The sequence below is a fragment of the Hylobates moloch genome, unplaced genomic scaffold (assembly GCF_009828535.3).
Source record: "Hylobates moloch isolate HMO894 unplaced genomic scaffold, HMol_V3 SCAFFOLD_4, whole genome shotgun sequence".
In the NCBI taxonomy this organism is placed as follows: domain Eukaryota; kingdom Metazoa; phylum Chordata; class Mammalia; order Primates; family Hylobatidae; genus Hylobates; species Hylobates moloch.
Window position 1 is genome coordinate 92,188,691 of NW_026652279.1, and position 22,489 is coordinate 92,211,179.

Sequence of the window (22,489 nt, forward strand, 5' to 3'; positions counted from 1 at the left end):
TCGCTTGAACCTGGGAGGGGGAGGTTGCAGTGAGCCAAGATCCTGCAACTGCACTCCAGCCTGGGTGACAGAGCGAGACTCCACCTCAAAAAAAAAAAAAAAAAAAAAAAAAAAGGACATCTTCTAAGTGCCATTTAGAATAATACAGTACTTAGCACAAAGTACTGCAATTTAAAATATTATGTGTTCCTTGCAAACTGTATCTTACTCACGTTTGTTTATCTTCTTTCCAATATCCATGCTCCATTGTTTGAAACTCATAACAAGTGCTTCATAAATGCTGATTTGAAGAAGCTGAGAAGTAAGATTAAGTGGCAAGTCCAAGGTTACCAGCTACTAAGTATCAATTAGGACTCAAACCTAAGACGTTTAACTCTACATTCAGTGACATAACTGTCATTTAAGGAGTGATGAGGAAGAGAAAGCAGCTCTGACATCCAGGTGCTGGAACTATCAGCTGGGCCTTGGTGTTGCTAAGAACTTTTCTGGACCATGGTGTTCTGTCGAATGAAAACAATTTCACAGAACACCAAAGTCAGACAAGGGCATTCTGTAACCACGATCAAGACAAAAACAAGACCACGTCATAATTTTGTCTGAACACGGACAAAATGTAGGCATTGTCTAAACCACAAAAATGACAAATATGTGTGACTGTTGCTTCTTTATCATTCATGGCTTTAGCCTCTGTCTAGTCTTGACTCCTTCTAAATAAGACTTATTAAGATACCCAATCATAGAATTATTGCCACTTCCTGACAGCAGCCAATCCAGAGTAAGGCCTTGCTTTCTTGAACTCTTCCCAAAATCATGTAACACAAGCCCATAGTAAATTCTAACACCTTCTTACTGAGATGCCCCCACGGTTCCTCATGCATGCATTTCTCCTGGCTTCAAGAAGTAGTAGCTCAATTCTTTTACTGCAAGGTGTTCCTGGTGGGTGTGTTGGAGAGCACTGACAACTCCTCCTATGTCCAGGGGCTATGTTGTGTATACAAGCTGAGTGTTTAATTAGACAACCCTGTAAGACTGCTATTATCCCCACGTGGCAGATAAAGACATGGAGGTTCATGAAAATTTAACGATTTGCCCAAGTCCCCCCTCCCCTCCCCAGGAAGAGCCAGCGACCACATTCCAACTCTCCGCTAACTCTGCATTGAGCACTTTCTTTCCTATGCCCTCCACCTGCGCCCATTCCCCTCTTCTGCGGGCACCGGCGCCGGCCGACCGGGATCCTGCTGGGGGCTACAGCCCAAATATGTTACTTTTGCAACAGTTGTTTTATGTGTTTCTATGAGAAAGGATATTCGGATTCAGAAATGCTTCGCAACTCCAGAGCTGTTGAGCCTGCGGCGCGGCCCACCACTCAACAGCGGTGCTGACTGGCTGCTCGGTCGCGCGGGATCCACTCCGGGCCTCCGAGGGTGGGTGCAAGATCCACTAGCCACTCTGCGGGGGAGAGTGACGTCCGGGTGGACCAATCGCCGCTGGGGCACCGGCCGCTCTGGGCCCAATCGCAGGAGAGCCGGGTAGAACAGTGAGAGCGCCGCGGCAGCCGACCCCGCCTCCTCGGCGGACAGCGATGCTCAGCTGGCTGCGGCCGAGTCACCGCCGAGCGCTGGCAGGGCCGCGGACCGACTGACGGAGGCGCCGATCGGCCGATTGTCCACTGCGCAGAAGGAGCAGCTGCTCCGCGCCCCGCCGCGCGGCGCTGAGGCCGAGGTCCGCAGGGCCGCGGGGAAGCCGAGGGCTGCGCGGGGAACCGTGCAGGTGTCACTCGGGACGCGGAAGTGCGCTTGCCGTGGTTTGCTTTACAATACGCTTGAGACTCCCCGACAAGCGTAATTTGGTCGAGTTCGACGGGAAAGTACCCTCCCCACCCCAGCGCCGGCCGCGTAGTCCGAGGTTACTGTGCCCGGCGCGTCCTCTGTTGCCCCAGTCCAGAGGCTGCCCTTGAACCCGGGCGCGCACGAGCGCAGGGCATCCGAGGCCACAGCCCCTGGCACGGCCCGACCTGCACCCAGCCTGGCAGGAAGACTGTAATCGTGGGGTGAGTTAAAAATAAGGCCCTTTCGATTGGGAGCTGCTTTTTAAAACGCCCCCTCCCTGTCCGTTGTTAATACGCAGCAAAATAACAATAACAATTGTGCAACTGTCGCTTCCCAAAAGGAACCTCATTGTTGAACTTAGGAAAAACCAGTTGGCAATATACAGTGTGGGAACTGTACTGTGATCATTGGCTAACCAAGATGGGTGACAATTTATGATTTCAAAGACTCAAAGACGGCTTGAGTCCTACAATGTCCTAATCATAAAAATGGAAAGCATGGCAGCCTCAGGTTGTTACAGAGTACTCTACTCCAAAGTAAAAGTTATTCTCTGAGAAAGTGCTTACTGCCTTTTCTGTTCTCTAGTTTGCTTGTTTAAACATTTACTCCACAAAATTGCTCAAACTTCCCCATCTTTGAATATCTAGCCTCTGGGATGAGACAGATGATCTTTCTCCGTTTTCACTTTTTATAGAGTACAGCTACCTACCCAGGCAATATGAAGATTTTATTTGTAGAACCTGCCATTTTCCTTAGTGCATTTGCTATGACTTTGACCAGTCCACTGACAACGCAATATATTTATCGGCGAATATGGGAAGAAACTGGCAACTACACTTTTTCATCTGATAGCAATATTTCTGAGTGTGAAAAAAACAAAAGCAGCCCAATTTTTGCATTCCAGGAGGTAAGAAATTACAATATTCATAGTATTTAATAAATAAAATGGGAATGTGTACCGGGCTTTTGAGTCAAAGAGGACCCTGAATTCATCACCCACTGCTCTCCCTAGGGCGGCCATGGAAGTCCTAAATCTCAAACCTAATGGCCGTTACTGGGATCTCACCTCATTTGAAGTTTCCTGACACTTTTCAAATCTGCCTCTTCTTAAAACACCCTCCTGCTCTGTGACACTAGCTCTTCTCCTTTCTCTCGGAAAATTTCACCACAGTGTCATCTCCTTTGTGGCTGTCTCCTTGCTTTGTCCTAAAAAAAAAAATTTTAAAGTCTGAAAATTGGGGCAGGGCAGGGTGGAATGAGCTACTTGGTGGACAGGGGTGGCTGAAACATGGTGTTTCTGTTTCTCGCTTGCTCTCTTCTTCCCCAATCCTTTTACTGTTTCTGCATGTCCCAGCTTTCAGGGACTCTAGAAAGTGGCCCATCACTGAAGATTGTGGGCCAGTGTTTGTCACAGGGTGGGGTGGAGGAGCGTTTATTATTTGGTGGTGGTATCAAATCAGCCTTGGCTCTCACGTGTTGAGGAGCAGCTGTGTGGGGATATCTGGAGTGGGGAGTACCCAGGTTGACACCGAAGATGTTTAGCCAGATATTAAGGAGGATTTCTTCCTCCCTCTCCAGCAACCTCCCCAGTTTTTTTGTGTGTAAAACAGGAGGCACTTCACCATTCTCCGGGTCCCTTGGGCAGTTTTTGACAAAAGTCTACCATTTCAAAATGCAAAGAGATAGTATCCAGGTTTGGAAATGTTTTTTTTTTTTTTTTTCTACAATGCCTCAAAAACAAATCACACCTGTAAACTCTAAACTCTTCTTCTCGGGGATATTTTGTGATTGTAAAGGAGTGGTGCTGCCTTCCCAGTGAAAGATGAAATGAATTAAAAGGAGTTGAGTCACCTCCTGCTGGCTCTGTGAGTCTCTGTGACTGAGAGAAGAGCCTGAGAAGGAGGAAATGGCAAACCGCCCCAGAGGCAAGGTTCTAGCACTTCCCGAGGTGTCAGGTGGAACCTTGCTGGGGTGAGGCTAGGCAATTTGGCACAACCCCTAATCTTACTCATTTCCTCATTCCCATGGGAAACGTTTTCTTGGAAGTGATTATTTCTGAGCAGCCTGGAAGACATCACGCTTCTGGCATAGAGTAAGGTCATAAAAAAGAAGGGCCCTGGGTCTCACCCAGCGGTCTTATCTCCCTTCAAGAATGTCTCCTATGTCATTCCCGGGAGTGAGAAGCTTCGATCGGCTCACAGTTTCTTTTTTTAAGTGTTTATTCATGCATTAAACAAATGTTTATCATACATTATCCTGTGGTGACAAGGATAAGCAAAACGGCTCTGAACCCATGAAGCCCAGAGTCTCTCTAGGTTGAGAAAAACACACATAAACAGAATAGAGTTTAACAAATCCTCTTAGTTTCAAAGTTGGGGTCCTACAGCAGGGATGCTCTTCAGATTTTGGCTCTGGAGACGTTTGTTAATAGGCATACTTGAATCCCATCCTGGAACCTCTAACACAGTGTTTTTTAACCTTGACTGGACACTGGAATCACCTGAAGTGTTTTTTGTTTTATTTATTATGTATTTATGCGTGTCTGGTACTTTTAGAGACAGGGTCTCATTCTGCTCCCCACGCTGGAGTGGAGTGGCGTGGTAATAGCTCGCTGCAACTTTGAACTCCCAGGCTCAAGGGATCCTCTCACCTCAGCCTCCTGAGTAACTGGGACTACAGGCACGTGCCACTACACTCAGCTAATTTTTTATTTTTTTATATTTTTATTTTTTTTGTAGAGACAGGGTCTTGCTCTGTTTCCCAGGCTGGCCTTGAACTCCTTGCCTCAAGTGAGCCTCCTGCCTGGTCCTCTCAAAGTATTGGGATTACAAGTGTGAGCCACCATGCCCGGCCTTATTTTATTTTTTTAATTGACAAATAATCATTGTACATATTCATGGAGTATACAGTGGTGTTTTGATACATACAATGTATAGTGATCAGATCAGGCTAATTAGCATATCCATCAACTCAGACATCTCTCATTTCTTTGTGTTGGGAACATTCAATATCCTCCTTCTTGCTATTTGAAACTATATAATGTATTACTGTTAACTGTAGTCACCCTGTGGTGCTACAGAACACTAGAACTCATTCCTCCTGTCTAGCTGTAATTTTGTATCCTTTAACAAACCTCTCCTTACAGGCTCATCAATTTCTGTATTTGATTCTGTGCTTTCTTTTGGCTGACCCGTAGGAGCAGGCCCCCTGGTTGCAGTGGGAGGGACCAGGGAGGAGAGGACTAGAATGTCTGGGAAAGTCTGCTGCTCTTGCCCTCTTGGAGTAAGGGAAGATGGGCCTTGGTCCAGCCAGCTTGGTGGCTTCTGCAACCGTACAGGTGGCAAGTGTTGGCCCACCTCCAGCCTGGCCCAGCTGCTGAGAACCCCCTACTGCCCAGAGCAGTGGTCTCATGTCAAAGATTTTTGCCAAATTTTCAGATTGACTTTTTCATTTATTGTTTCTTAATTGGATTAATATTCAAGAGAACCTACTACTCTAGATCCCTTCCCTTAAAGTTGGTGCTCTTAGACCTCTGGGAACCAGAAACCACCCCTACCCTCACCTGCCACCCACGCTGGAGTGGTGGCCTACTCTCCGTTTGCTCCTTAGGACAAAGGAACATTTTTGTTTCCCAGGAGGCCTTCAGTGATTCATTCAATGACTAAAAAAGGTTTAAATCTGTTTTATAAATCAGCTTAGCATTTCCCAGTATACAAATGGCACACGCTTTTTATATTGACTTTGGAAAATACAGAGAAATGGCAAGCAAAAAATGTTTTAAGATCGTGCAAAATTTCTTCCATCAAATAACTAGTGTAATGATTGACACATCTTCCAATCTGTGTGTGTATGTCATCTGTCATTGTCATTTTGGTCCTTGGAAGTTGAGTTTATCTTACTCCTCAGGTCATGACATACTACCACCTTTATTTACTTTTTATTTTTATTTACTTGAGATGGTGTCTCACTCTGTCACCCAGGCTGGAGTGCAATGGCACAATCTCAGCTCACTGCAACCTCTGCCTCCCGGGTTCAAGCAATTCTTCTGCCTCAGCCTCCCAAGTAATGGAGACTACAGGTGTACGCCGCCACGCCTGGATAATTTTTGTATTTTTAATAGAGACAGGGTTTTGCCATGTTGGCCAGGCTGGTCTCAAACTCCTGGCCTCAAGTGATCCGCCCACCTCGGCCTCCCAAAGTGCTAGGATTACAGGCGTGAGCCACCGTGCCTGGCCTAATTTTTTTAAATTTATTTTTAGAGACAGGGTCTCGCTATGTTGCCCAGGCTGGTCTCAAATTCCTGGGCACAAGCGATGCTCCCCCCTTGGCCTCCCACAGTGCTGGAATTATAAGCGTAAGCCACTACACTCAGCCATGGTACGCTACCATCTGTAGACAGTGTAAGGCTCCTCTTTCAATTTTATCTTATTTTAAATTCTTTTATTTAGTAAATAAAGGAATATGTTTCTCACTAATTATCTGTGAAGACATAGGTTAAAAAAAATAAGGGCAACAGCCAAGCTCTCCCTAAATAAAAGCTATTTTTTTTTTTTTTTTTTGTATTTTTTGGTTTTACCATGTTGGCCAAGCTGGTCTCAAACTCCTGACTCAAGTGATCCTCCTGCCTTGGCCTCCCAAAATATGAGGATTACAGGCATGAGCCACCACACCTGGCCAAAATCTGAAACTTTTTGATCACCACATATTACCACAAGTGTAAAATTCCACACACAAGTACTCAATGGCAACTGTTTTATGCACAAAATTGTTTAAAATATTGTATAAAATTACCTTCAGGCTATATGTATGAGGTATATATGAAACATAAATGAATTTTGTGTTTAAATGTGAGTCCCATCTGCAAGGTATCTCATTATATACATGCAAATATCCCAAAGTCTGAAAAAATCCAAAATCCTAAACACTTCTGGTCTCAAGCATTTCAGATAAGGGATATTCAGTCTGTATTGCTTTATAAACTGGATGAAAATGTAAGCTCTATTAGTCCTGCCCATCCACCAGAGATTCCCCACCCATAACCTACTGGCCACAGGGAAAAAAGCATATGCACCATGATATTTTTATGCACACTGTGTAAACTACTGTAAACACATTGTCTTCTTTTTATTTCTTTGCAGGAAGTTCAGAAAAAAGTGTCACGTTTTAATCTGCAGATGGACATAAGTGGATTAATTCCTGGTCTAGTGTCTACATTCATACTTTTATCTATTAGTGATCACTACGGACGAAAATTCCCCATGATTTTGTCTTCCGTTGGTGCTCTTGCAACCAGCGTTTGGCTCTGTTTGCTTTGCTATTTTGCCTTTCCATTCCAGCTTTTGATTGCATCTACCTTCATTGGTGCATTTTGTGGCAATTATACCACATTTTGGGGAGCTTGCTTTGCCTATATAGTTGATCAGTGTAAAGAACACAAACAAAAAACAATTCGAATAGCTATCATTGACTTTCTACTTGGACTTGTTACTGGACTAACAGGACTGTCATCTGGCTATTTTATTAGAGAGCTAGGTTTTGAGTGGTCGTTTCTAATTATTGCTGCGTCTCTTGCTGTTAATTTGATGTATATTTTATTTTTTCTCGGAGATCCAGTGAAAGAGTGTTCATCTCAGAATGTTACTATGTCATGTAGTGAAGGCTTCAAAAACCTATTTTACCGAACTTACATGCTTTTTAAAAATGCTTCTGGTAAGAGACGATTTTTGCTCTGTTCGTTACTTTTTACAATAATCACTTATTTTTTTGTGGTGACTGGCATTGCCCCAATTTTTATCCTTTATGAATTGGATTCACCACTCTGCTGGAATGAAGTTTTTATAGGTTATGGATCAGCTTTGGGTAGTGCCTCTTTTTTGACTAGTTTCCTAGGAATATGGCTTTTTTCTTATTGTATGGAAGATATTCATATGGCCTTCATTGGGATTTTTACCACGATGACAGGAATGGCTATGACCGCGTTTGCCAGTACAACACTGATGATGCTTTTAGGTGAGTTCCAAGTGTGGCTTTAGAACTATGTATTTGATATTCATATAAAATGAACTTAGTCTTCTGCGGGAGAAACTTTAATATAAAGCCGTCTATTTAAGCCATTCTAGTTCAATTAAAGGGTAATAGCTAGTTTGCCAGGAGTCAATAAGCCAAAAGCCAAATTCGCTTTAAAAATTTAATTCACTGAATAATCACAGTTTCCCAAATTTGTATATTTGCCTCAAAATTGTTTTGAGGAACATTCTTCTTATGAATCAGTTCTTCAATATAGCTTTCATTAAAGTGAAAATTTCTTAAAATGCTGCTAATGAGACTACTTTCCATAAAAATATTTAGGACAATGATATAAAGTATACTAAAAATACTTATAAGAAAAAACTATATCAATTTAATATATTCAAGGAGAAATTTTTTAAAGACAGTTTTTGCAAGTTGATCTTTCAGCAAATTGGCCATTTCATAAATTGATTTTTGATGAATTGCTGGTTGGCAAATTAGACTGCTTCCTTAACTACCTACCTTATAACTGTTTTTGCAGGATTCAAATGAGATACTGCATTGAAAAAGGCTATGGAACTATAAAATGAGACTCTGGGAAAGGTCCAATTTACTCTTTTCTCTAATAAAGGTGTTAACCCCTTACTATCTTGCAGGGAAGCAGTGTGACCAAACAGAATTGGGCCTAACTTCCATCTATAGTACTAGATGATCTTGGGCAAGTTACTGAACTACGCTCAGCCCTCATTTTCTCATCTGTAAAATGGGCGTGGTACTACCTAATTTAGAGGATTACAGTGAACATTAGGTAGCTGTCAAGCACTCGCTTAGCACAATCCCTACCATTCAATAATGGCCAGTTTTTCTCCCTGTCTCCCTAAGAGCTGCCAAGGCCAGGTAAGTTAATCTATGTGAAAACACTTTGAGAACTGTAAAGTGGTCTGCTAATGTCATATTTTACTATTTTATGATGTAATTAAAACTACTGACTATTAAGGGTCATAACTGAAGACCAGAGGTAATTTGTGTTTATGAAGTTATTCTGCCACAAAGATGAACAGGCAAGATGATAAAGGAACAGTTTACCAATAAATGAATCAATATAATAAAGGCATGCTAACACTAAGAGTGCCAAGTCTGAAAAAAGTACAAACAAAAATGAATTAGCAGTCACAATTTGCTAAATAAGAGGTTAATATATAATTAGGAAAATAAGCAGATCAGTTTTTTTTGTTTTTTTTGTTTTCTTTGAGTGGGAGTCTCACACTGTCACCAGGCTGGAGTGCAGTGGCATGATCTGGGCCCACTGCAACCTCCACCTCCTGGGTTCAAGTGATTCTCCTGCCTCAGCCTCCCAAGTAGCTGGGATTACAGGCATGTGCCACCACGCCTGGCTAATTTTGTATTTTTAGTAAAGACAGGATTTTTCCATGTTGGTCAGGCTGGTCTCGAACTCCCGAACTCAGGTGATCTGCCCTCCCTGGCCTCCCAAAGTGCTGGGATTACAGTTGTGAGCCACTGTGCCCGGCCAGCAGATCAGTCTTAATCGGCAGATTATATAAATAGATCTAGGCCTAAAAATTACATGAACTCTTGTTCTCTGTACTGGAATAAGAATTCTAGAGTAAAGTAACCTTAAACTGACCTGTCCGTAGTCTACTTTAATTCATCAAACAGAGTTCTACAATTAATTAATTCAATTTTTAGATACAGTGAGTTAGGATGCTTGTAGAAAAGGAAATATTTAGACAGAGTGAAAGTGTTTCCTATTTTAAATTGGCCATTAGCTTTCAGAATGAGCCAGTGATTTTGAATCCTTTCTCTCACAGCCAGGGTGCCGTTCCTTTTCATTATTGTGCCATTCTCTGTTCTACGGTCCATGTTGTCAAAAGTGGTTCGTTCGACTGAACAAGGTGAGTTTAATTTGCTTAAGAAATATGAATCTACCATCTTTACAGACTCAAATCTGTGTACAATCAATGTTTAATGCTTCAGAATATTCTATAGCCCTTTTTATGCACGGATCTCCTTTTGAATAAAGTGGTAAGCTCTGTGAGGAAGAGGCTTACACTCTTGCAAGGGAGCCCCTGCCTAGGGCCTTGTACTTTAGAGAGTTCGCTCGGCTCTGGGCCGTGCCCCGCCCTAAGAAGAAAGGAGCTCTCAGGGCCAAGTGGGAGATGCCCACTGGGAGCTCACCACATCTCCTTCCTTCTAGACTGAACTCTGCCCACCTGGGTCCCTGCAATTCCCAGCCCAGACAGTTCTGGGCTCAGTTCAGTAAGGGCCTGGATGATCCTCTTGCTCAGCCACCTTCTCCTGCGGGTGGACTATGCCCAGTGTGCTCATCTGTAGACCAAGGAAGGAGCCAAGGGGCAATTCCTTATAGAGGGTGTGGCTGGACTTTGGAATCGCAGGGTGGGGCTGCTCCACACCCTGTAATGACCCTTTCTGAGCAGGGTGGTGCAGGGGGTAGAGCAGAATGGGGGTGGGCTCCAGCTGGGCACCAAGGGCTGAGGGTCAGTTCACCCTGGGCTACCCTGTTCCTACATGGAATTCTGAAAACGTCTGAGAATCCTAAGTGTGTGCGGGTCTCCTAGATCATTCATTACAAAGGGATATTTTTCACAGTAGGAAGGCATAATATATTTTAGTTAACAGTTAGCCAGATTTCAAATATAACTGACCACTTTTAAATCCTTAGAATATAATATATAGGCCTCTGATAATGTTCTTACAGTGGCCCCTACAAATGTCACAGCTGGGCCTGACTCAGAGTCCTGGCAGAAAACGGGGTCCCACTCAGCTGGTTCAATCAAGAGACTTTCATGAAGGCCATTATAGAGAGCGGGCATTTTCGAGGCAGCCAGAGAGATGCCCCAGATAGGAAGCAGAGAAGAAACACCATAACCTTTCTCCCCCTTCATCCTTTTAACCAAGAGCAGCAGGAACTTGGGCCAGCAAGAAAGTCCAAGTCATATAATTTGTGGGGTCAGCCTCCCAAGCACAGAGCAGGGTACATAAAGTCAGACAGTTGAAGGGGCAGGCAGAGAATAACCAGGATGCAGCAAAGACAAAAATTAAATTTCCAGTGAGAACTAGTTACTAGTTAGATATCAGGCATATGGGCTTGTCCTCCTTCCCTTTTGTATCATATGAATCTTATTAGACATTGGCACTTTCTTTTTTTTTTTTTTTTTTTGAGACGGAGTCTCGCTCTGTCACCCAGGCTGGAGTGCAGTGGCGCGATCTCGGCTCACTGCTAGCTCCGCCTCCCGGGTTCACGCCATTCTCCTGCCTCAGCCTCTCCGAGTAGCTGGGACTACAGGCGCCCGCCACCTCGCCCGGCTAATTTTTTTTTTGTATTTTTGGTAGAGACGGGGTTTCACCGTGGTCTCGATCTCCTGACCTCGTGATCCGCCCGCCTCGGCCTCCCAAAGTGCTGGGATTACAAGCGTGAGCCACCGCGCCCGGCCTGGCACTTTCTTTCATGTCATATCTTAGCCCGGTGCTGTGAATGTACTTATTTGATTTATGAATAATTATAATTATGCTATTGTATTTTTACCAGTTTAGTCGATACTGGAGAAGACTACATAATTCAATAAATTAAAAATATATTTCTTCTTTTACTTTCTCTTTTTTTCTTCTCTTTTTGAGACGGAGTTTTGCTCTTGTTGCCCAGGCTGGAGTGCAATGGTGCGATCTCGGCTCACTGCAACCTCTGCCTCCTGGGTTCAAGCAATTCTCCTGCCTCAGCCTCCCGAGTAGCTGGAATTACAGGCTCCTGCCACCATACCTGGCTAATTTTTGTGTTTTTAGCAGAGACGGGGTTTCACCATGTTGGCCAGGCTGGTCTCAAACTCCTGACCTCAGGTCATCAGCCCGCCTCAGCCTCCCAAAGTGTTGGGATTACAGGCGTGAGCCACCACGTCTGGCCTCTTATTTTTCACTCATAAGATGTAGCTATATATTCACACATCTGTTTATAGATGATGTGATGATGATTACTTTGTAAACCAATAAAGAATGGAAAAATTTATATAAACTATGTAAAAATCTATCTGCTTCTTTGGATTATGCAATAGTTTCTTAGATATGACACCAAAAGCACAAGAACAAAGGAAAAATTGATAGATTAGACTTCATCCAAAAACTTCATTCAAAGTTTATCCTTTGAAAAATTATGTTTCAAAGACAACATCAAGAATTTTAAGAACTCTTAAAATTCAACAACAAAAAGACAACTCAATTTAAAAATGGGCAAAGGATTTGAATAGAAGATATACAAGTGACCAATAAGCACATGAAAATGCTGGATATCATTAGCCATCAGGGAAATGCAAAGCAAAACCACAGAGTGGGTGGGGTGGCCAAAATAAAATAGGCCATAGCAAGTGTTGATGAGGAAGTGGAGAAACTGGAGCCCTCATACACTGCGAGTGGGAACATAAAACGGTGCAGCAGCTGTGCAAAGCAGTTTGGCAGTTCCTCAGAAAGTTAGTTGCCTTATGACTCATCAATCCCTCCCCTACTTACATACCCCGAGAAGCGAAAGCATATGTCCACATAAAATCTTGTTCATGGCAGCATTATTCATAACAGCCAAAAAGTGAAACCTATGCAAATGTTCATGAACTGACAGATGGATAAACAAAATGTGGTTTATCCATCCAGCAAACTGCTCTTCTGGAATAAAAAGAAAGATAGTTCTGTTACATACCATAACATGAACTATGAAATGATGATGCCAAATTTAAGAAGCTAGTCCCAAAAGGCCACATATTGTCATTTAAATATGATTCTGTTTATGTGAAATGTGCAGAATAGGCAAATCCATAGAGACAGAAATTTGATTAGGGTTTGACTGGGGCTGGGGAAGGGGAATGACTACTTATGGGTATACAGTTTCTTTTTGGGGTGATGAAAATGTTCCACAGATAGTGGTGATGGTTGCACAAACCTGTAACATACTAAGAACCACTGAATTGCAGATTTTAAAAGGGTGAGGTTTGTGGGATGTTAATTATATCCCAATAAAGCTGTTGGGAAAAAAAATTTACCTGCTTTGACTTAGAGCTAAAATAGAGCTGTCAAGATGTATAGTTTATTTTTGTTTATATTTGGTTTAGTTTATAAAGGCTTTTTAAAATTTTTTTTATTATACTTTAAGTTCTAGGGTACATGTGCACAACGTGCAGGTTTGTTACATATGTATACATGCGCCATGTTGGTGTGCCGCACCCATTAACTCGTCATTTGCATTAGGTGTATCTCCTAATGCTTTCCCTCCCCCCTCCCCCCACTCCACGACAGGCCCCAGTGTGTGATGTTCCCCTTCCTGTGTCCAAGTGTTCTCATTGTTCAATTCCCACCTGTGAGTGAGAACACGCGGTGTTTGGTTTTTCGTTCTTGCGATAGTTTGCTGAGAATGATGGTTTCCAGCTTCATCCATGTCCCTACAAAGGACATGAACTCATCCTTTTGTATGACTGCATAGTATTCCATGGCGTATTTGTGCCACATTTTCTTAATCCAGTCTATCATTGATGGACATTTGGGTTCGTTCCAAGTCTTTGCTATTGTGAATAGTGCCGCAATAAACATCCGTGTGCATGTGCCTTAATAGCAGCATGATTTATAGTCCTTTGGGTATATACCCAGTAATGGGATGGCTGGGTCAAATGGTATTTCTAGTTCTAGATCCCTGAGGAATCGCCACACTGTCTTCCACAATGGTTGAACTAGTTTACAGTCCCACCAACAGTGTAAAAGTGTTCCTATTTCTCCATATCCTCTCCAGCCCCTGTTGTTTCCTGACTTTTTAATGATCACCATTCTAACTGGTGTGAGATGGTATCTCATTGTGGTTTTGATTTGCATTTACCTGATGGCCAGTGATGATGAGCATTTTTTCATGTGTCTGTTGGCTGCATAAATGTCTTCTTTTGAGAAGTGTCTGTTCATATCCTTTTAAAGTCTTTTAAAAAGTCATCTCCGCCAGGTGCAGTGGCTCACATCTGTAATCCCAGCACTTTGGGAGGCTGAGGTGGGAGGATCACTTGAGGCCAGGAGTTCAAAAGCAGTGTGGGCAACAGAGGGAGACTCTATCTCTACGAAAAATAAAAATAAAAAAGTCATATCATACTGTTAAATATAGTAATATTTTTAAATGTTTATATTTTGGCATTTCTTATTTTGAATTACAGTAACTGAATTGTGACTTCATTATTCTAGGATACTTACTTTGTTCTTAACTGCAAACTAAACAACCTTTTGGCTGATGTCAACATTTCTATAACTAAATGTATTCCCATCCTTCATTATTATTTAAATTGGCCATTTTGTGAAAATATCAGGCACTTTAAATAATCAGAGGAGTGGGGAAATACTGCCAAAGTTTTCAGGTGGCTGTCATTATTTCTATTATCTTAAATAAGAAAGGTAAGAAAGTGGAATTCTGGTAATTATTTTGAAATCTCTGCGCTCTGCACCACTGTGAACTCATAGCTGAAGCTGCCTTGGACTATTTTACCTGGGCATCACCCATATACTCCTTGTTATTATAAATTGGGATACAGTAAAACAGACTTGATTTTTAAGGTCTATTGCATTAAAAAAAACAGAATTTAGAAGATGAACTCAGTTGTACTTATCCTTTAATCCTGTTTTATCTCTGGCAACTATTAAACAAGTTGAACTGCTCAGAGAAGTTGGGCAATAAGCTAAAGCTACTTCATAATAGTATGGTTCCATCAGAACAGATGGTGCAGTGTCTGACCTATTTCCCAACAAGAATAGATTAAAACCCTTACATAATAGAACTAATACTGTGCAGTCTGTTTTCCATAGCACTATTCCTGGCTGCAGCAAGAGATCAGAATAAAAGAAAATAATGTAGTTAGACAAGTAGAAGAACATCCTTCCAATTAAACCGACTTAATGTATTATCATAAATCATGGAGGCAGTAAGTCTGCATGCTACTTGATGACTGGTAAATGGGATCCTGAATTAAGCATTTATTCATTTATTTGACAAATATTTATTAAATGTCTGCCATGCACCAGGACAGCTGAGCCCTAGGGATACAGCTGTGAGCAAGGCAGATGTGCAAGGCAGATCGACAAAGCTTTCATTTTAGTCAAAAGAAGACACGTAAGTGAGCACACGATATTTCGCAGAGACAGACGTATGTTTTATGAATGTCCTGTCATTCAATGAATAATCTGAAGCAATATATGAGAATATGTACAATAAAATGAAAAAGCTTAAATAGATAAAAATCAATACACAGTCTAAAAGATGAAGACCATGGGGAAAATTAGAATATAGACATAAGCCATATCTAACTTTGAAAGATAACCCTCAAGCTTGGCCATTTCCTTCCTATCAGTCCAAGCAAACACAATTATTTACATGATTTGTACTGTCAATAAAAAAATGCATTGCAGTTTTTCATGGAAAAGTAAACTTGGCAAAGTAGGGAACAAGCATAGCGGCTTGTTGACAAAATCTGCAGAAAGCAGAAGCTACGTATATAGGAACTGAGACCAAGAAAACCAGGTCAATCTGACTGAAAATGGTCATGAAATTTTATATCTGATGATGAGCAATTTGACAAAGAGGAAGAAAAGCACATGAAGATGGCCAGCCTGTCTTTTGGAAGTTTAACTCTTCAGCTGACATGGTCTTGGATTCCAGACAAAACTAACTATAGGTAGAATACTGTCTCTTTCTCTCTGATTGTGAGCTTGTACTGACCATGCAGACTTCATGAACCATGCTGCGTGGCCTACCCTTGACCAACTTTGGTGTACAGCAAGTGTGACCATAGCAGAATCCCCACTCTTCATCTTGTAAGGCACCTTAGGGCAGAGGCAGTTGCAAGCAATAAGGTGGAAACATATGTTTTAAAGAATCACTTAACATTAAACTGTGGCATAAACCTTCACTAGAGCACAAGATGGTTAATTTGATGAGTCGAACATGCAGAATCTAGTAGTGAGGGGATTTTTTGGTGACTTTGAAGAGGGATAAAATTCCAGTTGCAGAATGTGTAAGAATCTCCTCTCTTTTGTCTGCAGCTGTCACTTGCCAGACTGATGAGCAGATAAGGTTTTCTTTCCCTTTCAAAAGGCTCTTTGCAGGAAGCATTGCTTGTTAGGAGCCATCCTGCGCTTTCAGGTGTCACAGATGAGCATGGGGACGGAGGGTGGGAGACAGCATCCTGAAGAGCAGGGGTAGGTGTGGCTTTGCCTGGGGCTGTGGCAGAGAGGAGAGACATGCAGTTTTCAAAAGAGTCAGCTGCATTGTCTTTTTAGCTTTGCCCTGTGGACGCTGGAACTCAGCTATCTGGAGTTTCCAACATCTCTCACATTAGGTCCAAGGAGAACCTTTCCCTTAGTTTCCTCAGCTGCAGAATGGGCTGCTGACCTCTCAGGGACTTTCAGGGAATAACTTTCATTTCATTCACCAAGCAGTGCCCTCATGTTTACTGTTTTCAATGAGTAACAGTTGTCTCCATTAGTTTGTGTTTGTTGTTTTGTAATTCTGCCTTTTCTGTTTCTCTCTATATATCCCTACCCCAAACAGGTACCCTGTTTGCTTGTATTGCTTTCTTAGAAACACTTGGAGGAGTCACTGCAGCTTCTACTTTTAATGGAATTTACTCAGCCACTGTTGCTTGGTACCCTGGCTTCACTTTCCTGCTGTCTGCTGGTCTGTTACTACTTCCAGCCATCAGTCTATGGTATGTCATTATTTTTAATCATTTTATCAAAGGGTATATGGATTAAGTGAATTCCCTAACCTCACCAGTAAATTACATAGATCTGTTGAAATTTTGCCTCAGAATGTGCTTTTCTCAGGAACTTTTAGACATGAAGTTCTTGCTTCAGCAGCATATATACAAAATTGGAATGATGCAGTGAAGATTAGCATGCTCCCTGTGCAAGGATGACATGAAAATTCATGAAGTGTTTCATATTTTAATAAAATAAATTTTTTTAATTAAAAAAAAGAGAGCCGGTCATGGTGGTGTATGCCTGAAGTCCCAGCTAGTCAGGAGACTGAGACGGGAAGATCATTTTGAGCCCAGGTGTTTGAGACCAGCCTGGACAACATAGCAAGACCCCCACCTCATTAAAATAAATAAAAATACATGAAAGCATCTGTCAATAATTTTGGGAGACTTAGGAAGAAAAAGAGAGTGACATGGGTGAAGAACTAAAGGAAAGATTGTGTTCATTATAACTCCCCACCTTTAAATTATTGATTAAATTAGCATCTAAGATTAGAGATGTATACCTTTAAACTATGATTTCCCAGAGTACAATAGCCCCTGATGGTTGGTCAAAGATTGCTGTAATGAGATTGACTTTCACATGGATTCTTGTATAAATGACAAAAGCAGATAGGATGTGCTGACTATTGAGTTCTCTTTCCAGAGTTGGCTTGTTTAATGACTTTGTCTTGTTTTAATGACTTGTTTAAACTTTAATATTTAAATGTTTTTAAGTTTAAATATTCAAATTAAAGAAGCACAAAATTCCATTTATGAATAGTACATATAATGGATAGATTAGAAGCATAAATATAAAAGCAATATTTATGCCTTCTTTTTGCTTTCTATTTAACAAAAAATGTGAGCCAGCTAGATGAATGATTGCTGAAATGTCCAAGCAAATTTATTTGACTCATTAATGAAGAGCTCATTAATCTGTTTCTGCTGAGCTCTGTGCATTTCATGTGGCTGATAGCATAGCACAGTGATGGGAATCAAGGCAATGGGGGCACAAGAAGCCAGGCCTTCTCTGCTTTCTCCTAAGCACTTTGGGGTAAGGCTCTGAGTTAGGGAGGAAAGTACCTATAAGCACAGGTGTTAAGCATCCTGCCAAGATGGCAAACTCCTTAAAGGGCTGGCTCATGTCTTACTCATAGTAGGAGCTCAGTACTTATTGTCTCTATTGAATTCTGATACCTAGATCTGTGTCAGACAGAGAACAACAGTATTTGCAGTTCCTCTAATTTTGATGAAAAGTTATTTATACTAGTTATCTTTTTAAAAAAGAGACTATTCACCTATTGAATTAACAAAATTACCAATACATGCTGTGCTGGTAAGCACATGAGACAACTGATCTTACACATTGTTGATAATAGTGCTATTCAGCTGTATCATAAAGCAATTCATGAATATATCAAAAGGTCTTTTTTCAAACTTCATGTGATTGATCCAGCAATTCCTTTTAGAAACATACTCTAAAGAAATAATCAGTAACGTTGTCAAAAATTGATATATAAAAACGTTAATTACAGCAAAAAAATTTTAACTGACCAAACTGTCCAACAGTGGGAGAATGTTTAAGTAAATGATGGCAGCCATTTCATGAAAAATGACTTAACTAATAAGAATTGTAGCAGGCACCGTGGCTCACGCCTGTAATCCCAGCACTTTGGGAGGTTGAGGCAGGAGGACTGCTTGAGGCCAGGAGTTCAAGACCAATCTTGGCAACATAGTGAGACCCCCATCTTTACCAAAAAAAAAAGATTTTTTTAAAAAATAGGAAAATAACATTTAAATTAAAGAAAAGAATTGCATACATGGTGAGTAGAATAATAGGTAATTCTAATTTTAGTCTTCATATATTTATAAATTCTGTTATAACAGATAGATAAAAGGCAGTTGTCCCTTTAATAATAAGGTAAAAGTAGATGGGCTTCTGAGTTTTTTTTTAACCCTACACTGCTCAATATTTTAAAAATCAAAATTACGTGCTATCTTACCTCCAAATGTCCAAGCTTCTGAGCTTCAGCTATAGCTATTGAACAGGAACTTCAGTAATAGCTTTAGTTATAACTAGTTTATGTGGACTACACAGAGTTAACAATGGGACAAATGGGATATCTTAGGGGTCTAGAAGAGAAAAAAAATCACGTAGTTTTAAAATTATTTTAAGAACACCATGCATGAGTCAGCTGGATTCAAAATGCCAGGATACTCCTCCTAATAATCTACATAATTTATTAAAAGCTATGTAACTGGGAAAAAAAGGTGGAAAACAGATTACTTATTTATGTATTGTCTTAATCTCAACTTTAAAATGTCTTGTTTCCTTTTATAGTGTTGTCAAGTGTACCAGCTGGAATGAGGGAAGCTATGAACTTCTTATACAAGAAGAATCCAGTGAAGATGCTTCAGACAGGTGACTGTGATTTAAACAAACAAAAAAAAAATATGAATGCACATATATACCATGACTTCTGAAGACTATAAATGAATTCCACAATCAGTGCTTCACTGAGAACCAATTTTACATATCTTTTCTTCTAAACTGAACAGTCAGAGAGACAGCTCCTGGCTTTAGCTTCTTGTGGTACCACACACTTTGAGCACTTTGTGCGTATCATGCAATATACTTGCAATACACAGAACAAATCTCAAATACACCTCACTTTTAGAAGAGAAACATTAAAACTTAAGGGTGTAAGGAGGGATCAAGAAACTTGATAAGGTCAAAAGCAATAATCTCTCTGACATATTCCAGGCTCTTACACTGAGACCAAAGAGAAATCTTTACCTCAGTTTCTTCATCAGCAGAATGGGTTTCTGGCCTCTCTCAGGGATAATTTTGAAGGCATAATGAAAATTACGATGAATCACTCATTGGTAGGAAAATAATGATATAAGTTTCAAATATGTATAATTTTACCTATACTTGGTAATGCTTTGTTTTATAGAGCCTGTTAAGCTGCTATTGATAGTCGGAGCTTTTATATACTGTGACTTCTGAAGACTATACACGAATTCCACAATCAGTGCTTCGTTGATACAAAATCCTTAAAAGGGAGGCACTTTAAAGAATATGTATTTTTCACTTTTCTTAATATGTGTTATCAGTGACAGGCATGATAATATTTCTATATGTAATGGGTAATTGGGAAAAATAGATTATAAATAAAATTGCTCTAAAGAAGTTAAAAAACTGAGTGAACAACTAATACTGGTATAAAGTATCTAATGTTTGGAGCCAACATTTGTTCCTTGTGTCAGTAAAAGGATATTCACATTCCATGATCCCTGGCTGAGAATTCTGCCTCTAGTCTTTCTTACCCAGCTGTTGTCTATCCTTGTTCAATTATAAATACGGATAAGGGCATGTTTAAAATACAGATCTTGTACTCCTTAAATTTGAATCCATCAGCGCTGTCACTCACAGGAAAATGATCAAACAAGCAAGCCAGTCATGATTTGACCCCTTCCCATCTCATTTCTTACTGCCTTACACTCATCCTGAGGTCCACCTTGGTCTCTAAAAACACCATGTGCTCTCATGCCTCCATGTCTTTTCACACACTGTTCCATTTGCCCTTCCTCCGACATTACATTGAAACTTTCAAGCCTCAGCCAAAACATTGCTGCTTCTGCATAGCAGCCTTCTTGACATCCCTCCTTACTCCCCAGTCCCTACAGAGCTTCCATAGCTCTTTGTGTGTACTTCGATCCCAGCATTTTCCATTGACTTGTAATGGTTTCTGCTACCTGACAATCATCGCCTTGAGTACTCGGACAACCTTTGATTACTCATTATATCCTCAATAAATATTTGTTGAACTAAACAAAATTTTATTTTTACTCGTAAAAATCACTTAGAGCTATATATTTAATGCCTTATGAGAGTAACCACTGTTATCATGCCAATCATTAAGCCAGCCTTGCAAACAAATTGAAAAATATGCCAGCTTATACACTTTTTAAAAATTGATTTACAGTATTTTCATAGGTCCTTTAATACCTCCCATTTTCTAAGTTACCATAAATAATAACACAAATGCCCTAAAGTGCAACTAAATGAGTAACTTCATTGTAATGTCTTGAAAGTAGATACAATCTTCTGTTTTATAGTATTGCTTAGGGCTTTAAGGAAATCAATGATTGCTTGACTAGTGAATGGCACTCATAATTTAATATACTAGAAATCCTTATTTCCAAGATCATTCCTTTTAGGTTTAGCTAATATCATCTGGGCTTGGGGCCAATGTAATAACTAATTCTCAGATTGACTGATATATTTTTGTTTTCCTTCCTGTCCAAGGTTCTTCCCAAACCAAAACAAAAAGCATCTTACAGTTTATAAAGTAGATATTCATTCTCCTCATTTTACAGAAGAGGAAGATAAATCTCAGAGAGATTTGGCTTGACCGTGGTTATTCAGTGCCTATCAGTATGACACATGAATGGACTTCACCCTACTGAATGAAGTCCAGCTAATTCATAGCTAGGGTTTTCAGTAACAGATTATAAACCCCAAAGCAAGAATTGTACAGGGGTAGCATGATGTACCCATCAAAAACACATTAACAAAAAACTGTACCCAACTAACTGTCTATAATTATTATCTTTTTTGAGCTTAGACAAGATGGTCTATAAACTCTCTTCCAGCTCAACATTCCATGATTTTACACATCTCATCTGAACTGAAGAGGTACTGTGTAATACAGTTGAAGGGTTAACAGATGGTTTATCAGTTGAGCAAAAACTCTATTTGAGATGTAGCAAGTATATCAGCAGATTAGATTGAGGTGGCCAAGGGCAAAAACGTAGCACAAATGAACTTAGCCATCTCCAAAGTGTCTAGCCTAAGAGACAATTAGTAAATGTGGTGCTGAACAGACTAGAGAACCATGCAAGCTGATGGGATGGGGAACTATAGACTCAAAACAGAAATGAAAAAAAAAATCTAATTTCCCATCATGTAACCTGATTATTTGAAGAAAGAATGTTAATGGAAGGACTGGTCTTTATGGAGCCCACATAAAGAGAAACCAGAGAGGAAAAAACATGTTCCATGTTATCCAGCAGTGTACAAAGGGGGTTAGATCACCATATCTACTAGAAATGAAGATTCTCATCATTACAGAGGACTAGTCAATGGGATTGTCCACAGCCTGCATTGCACGGCCTCATACATCTAAATCCCTTTTCTCCACTTCCATACTCACTAAATAATTGTGTCCAGAGTTGGTTCCTTCTGGCGGGTTGGTAGTCTCGCTGACTTCAAGAATGGGGCCGCGGACCTTCACCATGAGTGTTACAGCTCTTAAAGATGGCATGGACCCAAGGAGTGAGCAGCAGCAAGATTTATTGTGAAGAGCAAAAGAATAAAGCTCCCACAGCATGGAGAGGGACCCGAGGGGGTTGTGGCTGCTGGCTTGGGGGTAGCCAGCTCTTATTCCCTTATTTGTCCCCGCCCATGTCCTGCTGATTGGTCCATTTTACAGAGCGCTGATTGGTCCATTTTACAGAGTGCTGATTGGTCCATTTTACAAACCTCTAGCTAGCTACAGAGTGCTGATGGTGTGTTTTCACAGAGCACTGATTGGTGCATTTTACAATCCTCTTGTAAGACAGAAAAGTTCTCCAAGTCCCCACCCGACCCAGAAAGTCCAGCTGGCTTCACCTCTCATAATCTTCTAATTACTCATTCAATGCCCAAGAATCTTGACAATAGAATAGCATGGCCTGGGTTCAGTATTCTTTTTAAAGAAATCCCTGCATATGAGAACTATCTGAAGAATTTAAAAATAAAAATAAAATAATTAATTAGTAAAAATTAAAATCCCTGGCCTCATGTACTAGAGATTCTGCTTCAGT

The 22,489-nt window shown here is 40.7% G+C and overlaps 1 protein-coding gene and 1 non-coding gene across 2 annotated transcripts; both read left to right on the forward strand.

Annotated features, from left to right (window-relative positions):
* The first annotated feature begins 1,560 nt into the window (after positions 1-1,560).
* Positions 1,561-20,454, forward strand: SLC46A3 (solute carrier family 46 member 3). Its single transcript, XM_032150565.2, has 7 exons — positions 1,561-2,050; positions 2,524-2,736; positions 6,968-7,838; positions 9,668-9,751; positions 16,429-16,585; positions 18,960-19,040; positions 19,576-20,454. The coding sequence occupies exons 2-7, from the start codon at positions 2,548-2,550 to the stop codon at positions 19,583-19,585; spliced, it is 1,392 nt and encodes a 463-aa protein (XP_032006456.1). The 5' UTR covers positions 1,561-2,050; positions 2,524-2,547; the 3' UTR covers positions 19,586-20,454.
* LOC116467632 (U6 spliceosomal RNA) lies at positions 16,725-16,826 on the forward strand. Its single transcript, XR_004247849.1, has one exon. It is a non-coding gene; the product is annotated as a U6 spliceosomal RNA (small nuclear RNA).
* Positions 20,455-22,489: the final 2,035 nt, after the last annotated feature.